Here is a 12,245-nt window from a genome sequence, read left to right on the forward strand (position 1 = left end):
TTTCGAATATTTTCCGTAATTTTTTCACACTATACTCAAGTTGATTGGAAGAAAATGTAAACATCGGCCAGCAAATGTCAGATTCAGTCAGATTCAGTCAGGGCTAGGAGTCAGGAAGAGAGGACCACAATCCGGTGGTTTCACAGCCACAGACCACAAAGAGCTTGGCATATTGACCCGAAAAAAGGGAGGCTGTCCAGTAGGCGTTGATTGGCATCCTGAGACCCGAACTCCTCCGCTCCTCTTTCACCTACAGCTCACTGTCAAAGCTAATGGCCCGAAGGGTGAAAACTGTAAAGTGAAGTTTGGTGGGTGGGCCGAAAAACTGAAGTGGCTTTCCTGCCACTTGAGCGTTTATGGATATTGACATCTCAATGGCCGGACTCGGTAATTTAATTAGGGCAGAGTTTCCCCGGGAGAACGAAGCCGAACCTGAACCTGAAGAGAACTCGAACTAAACTGTGGCTTTTCCTTTGTTCCCTGCTTGCAGCAATTTCCCGCGAAGATGGCGACGAGTCGACACACCACCATCACCACCACCATCATCATCGCGGTGGACATGGCGGGCACCACAACCACGGTAACAAAGTTCCATACAACGGCTACAATTCGGAGGAATACTTGGACCGACTCGAACCGAATGGCAATATACCCGCTGACAAGACAAATTGCAGATATGGAGGTGAGTTCTTTAATTATTTCTATATAATATCGATGCCTAACTTGGCTCTAAAATAATGCTACAAAGGCTATTTGAGTATGGAACGAAGAGCATATTTTCTTTCACTTTTACTTGATTGTTATATCTATCCTATGGGCAATCTGGCCAAAACTCAAGCGAATTTAGGCCTCATTCATAAGGCTTTGCGTAATTTATCGCCCGCTTGTGCAATAATCTCTCATTTAAGCTGCCCTCCTCCACCGAAACTAATTTAATGATAAGATGCCAAGTCCCTCACACTCCACATTTCCCCCAGACTGACTGGCAATAATTTATGCCTCCATCTTGTGTGAGCAGCGTGTCTAATTATGGAAGCAAGTTACATTTTCCCGACTTTTCCTCATTCCCCATGTTGCAACTGGGAATTCCCTTACTTCGATTTAACCTTATTTTTTGTACACACAGAATAAATGTGTCGCATTTATGCTCAATCTATATCAGAGCAATTGTTTTATTTCATTAATAAGTGTGTAAGTGTAATATTTTCTCCCTGTGTAGCCCCCGCTCTTTAGTAATTTATCAAATTTTTGTCTCATTTAGCTAATGCAAACAAGTTCTTTCTGTTCCATTTCGCCGTTTGAGCTTATCTAAGCGAGAATTTCCGCAGATAAGCGAGGCCCTCTGTCATCATTTTCCTCGCTGCTGTTTTTCTCATAATTGTAAATTGCAATTTTATGCTAACAATGGTTGTTGTGGAGTTGGCAAAAAGCGAGGTAGACTCGTTGACATTGCCGATAAGCCTGTGAATGTAATGGCTTCATTTGTTGCTCGTGCTCTTGAAGCTGTTGCTCCTTGTTATTGTCCTTGTAAAGCGGGGCACTCAACTCGAATATACTTCCATTTTGTACCTCCTTGTATTATATATGCACGTGTACCCTTTGTCTTCCCGATGTCTAGGCCTTTCGGAATCGGGCCATAAAACAGCGGAAATGGAAATATTAACAAACAAGTGCACAGCAACAAGGGAATTATTCATAACCAAATGGAAATTGTGCATGCTCCATATATCTTTTCCGGGCTTTAAACTCAATGCCATTATTGTTTCACTGCCATGGAAGAGCATTTGGCCCCCGGCTTACCGCCTTTCCACCAAGTTATGTCTTCTGACATTGAATTCCATCGGTACATTGCTCGGATTATCGTGAAACAAAGTCGTTAAACTATTTCAGTGAAAGGGAAGTGCATTTCTAAGGTTGGAAGAGGGCGGGGAAAGTGTTTACTGTGGCGGTCTTGACTAGAGTGCTTTTAGTTTCAGTTATTTACTAAGTTGGTAAACTACTCTAAACGATTTTATCAGCAGTTGTATAATTTCATTTCCCAGTTAATTTTCACACTTAACTACTAAGTAAATGGAATAATACAATAGCTAACTTTGCAATTATTTTGTCATAATAATAATTTGCAAAACTATCGATGCAACTTTATAATTCCCTTATCTATCAAAATCAATTCCGGAAAGTTTTTTTAAGCCACCCACTGCCCACGCAATCATAAAGTTATGTAACGCACAATAAATTACAGAGTTCTGAAAGGCAGCAGAGAAAACTCTCCACAGTTAGCACAGGACATCCTACCTCCCTTCGCCCGGAATTTTCCAGCCCCTTTCCTATCAGCAAAAAGCAATTTCAGTTTTTCATGCTGTTCCCATTTTTTTGTTGCTGTTCTGATTACATGATTTATAAGTTATCTTTAGCAAAACAACAACGCTGGCTGCCATTTTAGGGGGTGAAGCGCAGGATATGAACAATTTATGTTCAACGCTTTCGCAAAAGATTATTGTTCATATGCGCAAATTATGCGAACATTGCTGTGTAAAATTTCGAAAACATATTGGCCAAAAAGAATTCGCATACAGCTGTTAAAAGCACCCCGACAATGATGGTAAATCATGTTTTACAATTATGCGTGAAGCATAAATATAAAGAATAAATTTAATTTGCCCGGGAAAAGAAGTCGCAGAGGCTTTGAAGTCGGTGATAAATTGTGTGAATCATTTTTTTTTCGGGCCGCTGGATTTTTTTAAAGGCTTGTAATTCCACCTGTAAGCTACTTTTATAGGGTGAAAGAGAAGGTCCTTGTATAAACTCTACTCAACTTGCGCATAAATCCTTTTAACGCTTTATTTGGCTTCTGACGCGCTTTCTTTTGCCATCCTTCGTCGTTTGAGCTTTGTTTATTTTTATTTTGTGCCCTGACTCGCAGGATCCTGTGCGTTTGTTTGTTTGTTCGTTTTTAATGCCGCTTCCTTGAGAAAGGATACCTCTTCCCATTTTTTCAGCCACCCTTTTTTAGCTCCTCGGAGAACTGTCTGTGATTTAAATTTATTGGCAAAATACTTAAAGTAAATCTTTTTGTTTCACTTTGTTGCGTGTACGTGTCTTGTGAGGGCGGTGTTACCCTGTTTTTTTTTAACAACCCTTTGACAATTTTCGGCGTGCTTTTTATACCTTCCACGTCTATTAGGGGTCTTTCTTGCGGTTCATTTTAAAATTCTAACTGGCAGCCGCAACCGGAATCCCTGCACAGAATTTACCCGACGCCTTGCGGTTTAGGCAGCGTCTTTCTTGTGGCTTCCAACCCAACCACCCACCACCCACTCACCCCTTTGAGGTCATAACCTCCACCCCCTGTCAGAATCGTTGCAGTTTATTAACGAAGCAAAAAGATGTCGCCTTGGCTGACTTGTTTTTTCCGCCGCATTTGAAAACCATTCTCTCTGTTTTAATGATTTACTTAATTTTTTTGGTTGTAAAATTGTCTGTCTTTTCCTTTGGTTTCTCCTTTTTGTTTGATGTCATTTTGCCTGAGACGATTTTTTTGTGGTTTTCGGTCGTTTTTTGGTTGGGCTAATGAAGCGACTTATGCAATGACATGGAAAATTTGCGGTCCACATTTTTCTCTCCGTTTGATTTTTCTCCATCCCTTTTTCCGAGTGTTTTTCCGACCACTACACAGCATTTGCATGACGTCTGTAGGAAAAGTGTGGGAGAATTGGGGCTGAAAGAAAGGAGTGTGAGCTTATCAAAAGGCCAAAGGCTTTTTTTCAGCTTTGATAAATGAAAAGTTTGCTAATTGGCTTGTTTAAAAGAGAGCTGCCACACTGGATAACTGTGGCAAATGCACAAGTATAACAACTCTTTGAGTCGCAAACTGAATTCATTATCTGAGCATGGGGGTGCCAACATGATTTACGTTGAAATTTTAGATGAGCATAAAGTTCAGACCTAAAAAATGTTTTACACTCCCAGTCATAGAAAAGTACTATACCAAGGTGCTGCCCACTCGATGTGTAAAGCAGACTTTGAAGCTGCCAACTTAGTATTTTCCAATCCTGCAATCCTCTTATGCAGGGAAATCAGCCTGTTTTAACTCTTTAAAATATATATGTAGCATAAACTCAAATATCGTGTCTATGAATTTTACCCTATTTTTGTCGCACGCCCCCTTAGCTAATGCAATCAATTTTCTTTGAAAACTTGAAAGCTTTATAATAATCCACAGTCAAGCCACGCCCCACCAACTTTTGGCTTACCACTGGCAATTTTCGCCATTGTCCCACTCCCTATATAACCCCGCTTCCCGTTCGTATGACGAAAAAAGAAAATTGTCCAGAAAATATCTTTTGACAATTCGCCGCTTTATGCATACTAAGCTCATTATGGCCAACTTGAAGCACAGCGAACATCCTTTTTTATGCATTTTTTTTTTTCGTTTTATTATTCGTTAACCGAAGGGCGGTTCCTGAAAATGTGCTGGAAAACTTTTTAATAGTGGCCAGACATCACCCCCGTGGGTTTGATGAGTATTTCTATTTTATTGCATCTTGCTGTGGCTAACAATGCCCCATGGGCGGTGCCACGCCCCCTGGTCCAAGAAAGTGGCACAATATTAAAATTCTCGCTTGTCATTATAAATTCCTTGGCCAACACCAAAGGATACCATAAAAATAATAATGGGCGAACAAACAACAAAAAATGGACAAGAAAGCCTAAAAAGGTTTTACTTAAAGCGATGAGGGTGCACTGGAAAAAAAGGAACAATAAAAATCGCTGGGAATGTGTTTTATTAATCAGTTATTTATGGGTTCTGCAATTATTCAAACCTTGATATTTTATACAAGAATTTTCTAATTATTTAACGCGGTAATGTTCGTTATTTTTTTCTTCGTGTATTCTTCAAATGGGATCATGAGAATTAGGATAACTGGAGGGCATTTCAGTTGCAATCAGCGCGCATTTTGACTGACAGCTGAAGTATCCATAACGTCATCGAAGGACCTCGGGTCATGAGCCCTCAAAGCCCGAACCTCAAAAACGGAATTAGGATTCATAATATGATAAAGTGTTTGGGTGGGGGATGGATGCTTCGGGGAGGAATTTTGCTTTTGGGCTGTGGCCAAATTGTAACTAAAGGTTGGCCTTTCTTTGTGTGTGTGCCAACTGATATCCTTGAAGCAGATTCACCAGCTCTACAAACACACAGTTATCTCATAGGTGTGCGTAAATTATAAGCAACTTGCAAATGTGGCTGTCCACATCGATACACAAACACACTCGCAGGCTCACATTCCCATGCATTTGGGCATTGGTCCACAGGGAAAAGCCGGCCGAGACTCCACCTCCTGGCCTATGCAGTGAGCGAAAAACATGACTGCAAATAATATAGAAATTAATAATTAATTTGTTTAATATAAAATATGGATTGACCCCAATCGATAACGTTTTCAGTTTGATTCGTTAGGGTTTCCTAGTGCATCTTGGCAACTACTAAGTAATGAATTATTAAAAATTTTATTTATAGAGAATGTTGTTCTACTTAAATGACTGACTAGATTTTTCAGTACATCCTCCTGGTCTCTGTACAGATTCCCCCTGCTCCCCCTGCTAACCGCTCGTCATATGCCTGTCCTGGCCTTCGGAACAGATAACGTTCGTTGTGTGTGTTGAATGTGACAGCCTTGGGGCATCGCCATGCCCGCATAGTCATATAGCCACGGCTATAGCCTTCGTCGGCTTATCCCCACTGGCTTACCTATGGCCTACGCATTTCATTTGGTCAGCCAGCGTTTCCGTTTCCTTCCTGCCACACAGACTACTTCAAATTTTGATTGTCATTTACGTGACTGGGAGCGTGTGTGTGTGTTCGGTGTGCGTGTGTGTGCGTTTTGTATCCTGTGTGAGGAGAGGCTTTTCGAATGAAATTGCTGCAAATTATTCCCATTACGTTTTTGGAGGGCTGCATTTCAAGTTGATTGTCGTTTACATTTCGCAGAGCAAAGGCCACAGGAATGGGGCTCTCTGGTTTGCCGAGGAGGATGGAACCATTCGCTGGATGATTGAGTTCTGGAATGGGATAGGCAATAGGCTGTTGGTCCATTTGCGATGGGGTAATCAAGCTGAGTTTCTTGATTTCAGCAATAACGTATCAATCAACCGTCAATTATTTTATCATTAAATGTGTGGTTACATTTACATAAGCGAGGGAATTGCCTTAGTTGCCGTATGTATTGTTCAATTTCTGACCTGTTATCTGTTGATATCGATTTCTGTGGTTTAATGGCCTGTGAGTTTTAGTCTAGGAAATGTGGTACTTTACATTCGTATGTGGTGCTAGTTAATTGGCAAATTCCCATTGTATTGAACGACTTTGGAAGGAATGAAAGGGTATTTCGTAGTTCCCGTAATCCTGCGGGTCCTGTAGATCAATCATCTGTACTTCAATCCCCAGAGTGCTTCCCAATAGAAGCCGAGGCCTATTTACTGACCCAACATCTCTTTTGAATTTTCCCGCTTTGTAGGCTAGAATTGTCTACGTGTGTCCTTTGTGGGAAACTCAATCCCAGTACGCTCAATAGCTCGGTGTGTTATTGGCCAGCAACTCTACTCTATTTTCGCTATTTTCTGAGCGATTCGCAGTGGGCAAACAATGCGGCGTTTTCATATGTGACGAGAATCCGTCGGGAGCTTTGTGCACTTGCGTATATATCATTTTTTCCCTCTTTTTGCCGTCTGCACGGAATGACAAACAACGGATGATATATTGCAGTGGCCACGCCTACCGCCTTTTGTTTGCAGTTGCCGCAAATCAGTGGCCAATAACTGGGATGAAATCTGATGGTAAAGAAGGGTTTCCACTACATGCTATGGAGTATGTGCCTCTGGGGCTTGTTTATTGAGCAAACCTTTTGAAGTTAATTAAAACGAAAGCCAGCCAGCGTTTTCAATTACTCAAGCAGCTCTGTTTTTTTCATGGCCCTTAATTTTTTTACGAGCAGTTGTAAAAATATTATTGATAAATCTTTATCTTCCCGGCGAAATGAAAGGAAAAATCCGTTTTATTGCTTATTAATATGTGCTTGAACGAAGGACTGGAGGAGTCGAGCCAGTTGGCAACTGCAAATAAATTGGCTTCCTGTTGCTACCGCACTTTATATCTTCCAAGTTTTCACCTCTTCGTTTAACCTGAAAAACTGGGTCTGTGGCTAGGGAATCGCATTAGGAATCAATTCATTTCACTTCTATTGTGCAATTTCCGATACGTCCAAGGAGTCTGGGCAAGACTGGCCAGTAAATAGACGACAAATTGAGGTTGTAAATCTACTCTGATGGAGCATTTGTGACAAATCAATTTGATATGGGGGTCTGGTCAAGACGAAGTTGGCTGGAATTAATCTGGCTTGCGGAAAAAAAATAGATTGGCTCGGGATGTTTAATTTAAAAATTCCCAGTTGGAAGTTTTTCTTGGTTCTTCCTTTGGCGCGCCGGAAATACCTCAAAATATTTTTAGGGCATTCTCACTTCCTCTTCCCGTTTCTTTTGGGCCGCCTCACACCCAGCAACAATGTAGCATAATATGCGGCGTTTAGTGTGAAAATTTCCCACTTCCACTGCCATTTTTCCTCGTTGTGGCACTTCTTTTGAAATTGCGCACATAAACTAATTCCGCATGCATGAAATGACTTTCATAGAAAAATGGCTAAATTGCAGTGTGTGCGCAGTGGCCTAGCCTAGAATATCCTGGCCTCTCCTGTCTCCTGTTAATGCACTGCGAAACATAACAATATGTACCCAAATAAACTTATTTTTTTTAAGATAATGCACAATTCAGAATTCTTCACTGCAACTGCATGAAAATATACTTATTAAAATATTTATTCGCTTATATTTGTTTCGGTTTTCTGCACAAGAGCTCCTTTTTACCAGCCTTTTGCATAACAGTTCTCGCAGTGCAGCTGTCCAGAGTTGCCACCAAACCGCAGGACGACGCGTCGACATCCGTTAGGGTTAAGTTGCAAGGCGGTGCTGCTGTCGCTGCCGCTTGTGCAGCTTTTACCGCTTTTGCCGCCCCGCTAATTGTGTCACAATGATGAGCATAATTTGCAGCGCTTTGCCATTGCAAAGAAGGACAAAGGAGAAGGCAGGAAATTAAGCATACGCCATGTGTGCCATGCCGCTAATTTTCCGTTAGTAATTTCATTTCAGGCCAACGCCACTCAACCCTTTTAAAAGGAAAACCACTCGCTTTTAATTACCATCAACGTCAGTTTTGTGTGGCATTTTGGGTGCCTTCAGATTTTTCCGAGCGCATTTCCCGTAGCCAATTTAAATGTCTGCGTAGAAGAAAGGGCTGACTTTTCTCAGACAAATATGCTGTCATATGTTTTGCCTCCACATCCCCCACCGAAAAACTCATGACATAATGAATGATGAGCCGCCAATTGTTTTTTGTTTTTGTTTGCGAATTACAAACAAATGTCTAAGAAGTGAAGGAAAATAAGTTGAAACCTCCTCACAGGAAAACAAAAGTAAACATTTTGACATGACAGGCGGCATATAAGGCGATATATTAGAGATGGTATCGTGATTTTAAAGAAGGCAAAACATATAAGATATACTTATGTTTAAAAGACTAAGAAAGTTATTGGTTATTTATGATTAAATTTCATCTAAATCTGGAATGCGAGTAAAATAAGGTCTCGTCTCTAGTCAATATTCCTTATAATCGCTTAGCGATTTCCGCTTTCATTGTTCGTGAAGCGGAAATTTTCACTCATCCCCTTAGAGAAAAACGGAGTAAAGTAATTTGTATGTAATTTGTTAAGTAATACACACAGTTTCGTGTGTGTTTGTCTGACTGTCTCGCCAGGATGTGGCGTGCGGAAAAGTGCGGAAAAGAGGAAAAGTTCGAACGAGGAAGGATTTGTTCGCCTTAATTACAAAACATCAAAGTGGTCGATGTCTGTTGGTGAAGTCTTGAGCCTTTTGTGAGGGATTTACCCATTGATGTGGCAAGCTCTTCGTCGAAGAATGGTTTCAAGTGTTGAATCTGCCACATTCCCAAGTGTGTACACCACTCGAGCACTAATAGAGTTACTACATTTGGGAGTGGGTAATTAATTCAAGAATCGCAAAAAAAGGACCTTCAATGTCAGCAATTAATAATTTGCCACGTTTTGAAAATTGTTTGTACGTGTTCGTTGGCCACTCTTTTGGGTTTCCTTTGCTCTGCTTAATTGGAAAACGCTGCCCCAGCCGAAATCGTTTGTATTTCGATCGGTTTGAGTAATTAAACACTCCATCGAGTGACAAGTCTGCACCTAAATCAGTTCTCGGTAAATCCTTGAACAACCAGAAATGGAATACCCTTGTTAATCCACACGCACAAATCAATTTGGCAAGGCTTCTTTGCCATTTTTCTGCACTTTTCGTTGGCCATAAATAAGAGTGTAATTGGAAGTGATGAACACCAGGGACAGCAGCTTAAATCCCAGACACGCGCTCACGCCCAAAAACTAGAACAGGTCCCAGAAGAAAACCGAAATCTCTAATCAAATGTCAATTCCTTATTCAATAAAAATCGAAAACATACGAGAAAAGTTCGCTGCTAAAGGAAGAGTGCGAAAATAGGAATAAATACGTATAAGCGGGACTTGTGTACTGAGAGAAATACTTGTTACTTGCTAAATAATAGAAGCACACATTATATTTAATAAACAAAACACTTTATGCACAACAGTTTCCTTAAACAGTTTCAATTCTTTCAGTGTATTCAGCAGGAATAGAGTAAATCTTTTAACGACTTTTATGTGCTCCTTGCTTACTTTCCTTGTTTTGTTGGCTTTTATTGTCCTCTTTTCCTGACCATGTCCAATACGCTTGTGTATAAGCCATTAAATGTGCTTTCCTTCGCTGGCTTGGCTTTTCCTGTTTTCGGCCAATTATTACGCGCGATTTATGCTTTTATTTGTCAACAAAGTTCGGAGGGCAAAAACCCTCGTAAACATCGCAACCCCACACACTTAATTGATTGTAAATCATAAAATGCGAACCATATTTTGATAAACTCCGTGACCAAGTGGATTTTTTCTTGGGTAATATGCAGAGCTTAACTGGGTTAAGCCATAAATTATTTTGAATGCACTTTTAACCGCTTTTGGCCCTTGTACTTTAATGCTTGTTTACCTAGTTATAGTTGCCAACTTTTTTACTGCTTGCTCGAATGAAACACTTTTAATTTACAATTCTTCCCCCCATTTCTTTCTATTTTGTTTATTTTTAGCACAAGAGTCTGCGAAAAATGATAATAACAAACCACAAGGTAAACTGCTTTTTATTACTCTCCCCTAAATCTGTTACTTTGAATATTCTCATTTGCGCACAGCATGTCCTGAATCCTTTTAACCCGTTTTTCCCTCTCCTCGCACCGGAAATATTCCAGACTTTTAATAGTTTTCTTCGGACAGCAATTTAAATTGCCATATTTTATGCGCCAAAGCTCTCAGAATGTCATTAAAATAGATGTCAAGCAGTCAGCTTGTTGTGCTCGCAGGACCCGTATCCCTTTGTCAATAAAAGTGAGTCGGGGAAGGACGATTGCAGGCGACAGCCATAAGTAATGACAAAACGCAGCGGGCCGCCATTGTCATATTGAGACATTTGCACAAGCCCATTGGCTTAGCGAAGGATTCAAGGATCCGAGGATTCAAGGATGCAGTCTGCTTCTGAGTCCGAAAAAGGTTGTCATCGCCGTAATTGAATTGTGGCCGCCTATAAATCTTGAATACTAAACAGGGGGGAGGAGATTCAAATATGAAGTTTCCGAAAGACCAAGAAGATATTTTTGGTATCAGAAAGAAGCGTTTCAACAACTGCTATCCAATGTTTTGACCGTCTTAAAATTATTTAATTATAATGTTCTTGAACATAATCGAAGTTTTCTTGTTGAGTTTAGTATTCAAAACCAGTGAAATTTAAGATTTTTTAAAGGTTTTAAGCTATATGAATAAGCCTATGAATATTCATCGAAATGGGAAAGTTTATTTAGATCCTAAACATTGGCATTTTCCATCCGAGATTCAATTTAATTTCACTTTAATAAGGCATTTCTAACTGAGTTTGTGATCGGGGCTTCGGAAATGGAAAGCAAACATTTGAGGATGCAGCGTTGCATATCCTGTCAACCCCGCAGACTCCAGAAACTCCCCCATTTCAAGTCGGTTTTTGTCTCTCTGCCGCCGTTTGGTCTCCGTTGCCTGTATTGTAATTGAATTCTACAACAACACAATAAATTTAGGCACTAAACGGAAAAGCATCGGCAACAGGGGGTTAAGGGGCTGTCAAGCGATGCCAAAACGGGCAGACAGTGGATGGGAAGGGGCGAAAAAGGATGAGTTCGATGCTGGACTGCAGTAAAAAGAGAAAATTTAATTTCTTGCTTGAATAATAAATCACAAACATAAACAGCGAGTGTGGGTTGGGTAAAAAAGTAGGGGGACTGAGATGTCGCCAGATAAGACCCCATGGATACATCCTTTTTTGGGTAAAAAAATATAGGGAGCCTCCAATTTCGACTCCCGTATTTTGCGGCAATTCGAAATTCGTTGTCGATGGCCAACCAGAGTTGCCATCGCTGCTATCAAAATGCCATTTCCTGGCCAGGGCAACTCTGAAGGAAAAGGGAACGGAAGTGTCGAGTTTCGGGTGTAGCTTTATTAAATTTTTACGCAAATGCTCGACACGCGCATATGAATAACAATATATATATACAGTTACACATGCATAAAAAGCAATATTATTTGGTGGAATGGGGTGCCTCCCCTGCCGATTCCCCCTGCCCCGTGTCCTTATGCAAATGAAAAGTAAAAACTTTTATGTGCACATTTTTTACGATTTTTTATGGCACACTACTGCGGGGCGTGGCTGCCGGCTGACCCACTCAGCATTATGCAACAAGCCGCTGTGATTTCGCTCTTTTTATGACATTTATGCTGCCTCCAGACAGGCCCGAGAGGCATAAATATTGTTGCAAAGCCAAAAACAAATAGTAAACAGAAATTACAATAATATGCAATAATGCAAAAGGACAACAGCGGATGGGGCCGCAGACAGAGAGCACACACATTCGGAACAAATAATGGACACTTGAAACATTTCTATGGCTTAATTTTGGGTCCAAACGAAAGGAGAACTTAAGTTGGTTCTTTCAGTTTGAAATCTCATTTAAAAAGTCTAGACAAATTGCTTGT

The 12,245-nt window shown here is 40.6% G+C and overlaps 1 protein-coding gene across 5 annotated transcripts in view; it reads left to right on the forward strand.

Moving 5' to 3' along the window:
• LOC117141985 (cyclin-dependent kinase 14) overlaps window positions 1–12,245 on the forward strand; it is an 87,527-nt gene that overhangs the window by 62,084 nt on the left and 13,198 nt on the right. For 3 of the 5 annotated variants that reach the window (XM_033305794.1, XM_033305799.1, XM_033305797.1), the window contains 2 exons: window positions 491–682; window positions 10,280–10,318. In XM_033305794.1, coding sequence (XP_033161685.1) covers window positions 491–682; window positions 10,280–10,318 — 231 coding nt within the window. The remainder of the gene's footprint in view (window positions 1–490; window positions 683–10,279; window positions 10,319–12,245) is intronic. The other 2 variants (XM_033305796.1, XM_033305798.1) reach the window with 1 other exon arrangement.

This window comes from Drosophila mauritiana, chromosome 3L (assembly GCF_004382145.1).
Source record: "Drosophila mauritiana strain mau12 chromosome 3L, ASM438214v1, whole genome shotgun sequence".
Classification (NCBI taxonomy): Eukaryota; Metazoa; Arthropoda; class Insecta; order Diptera; family Drosophilidae; genus Drosophila; species Drosophila mauritiana.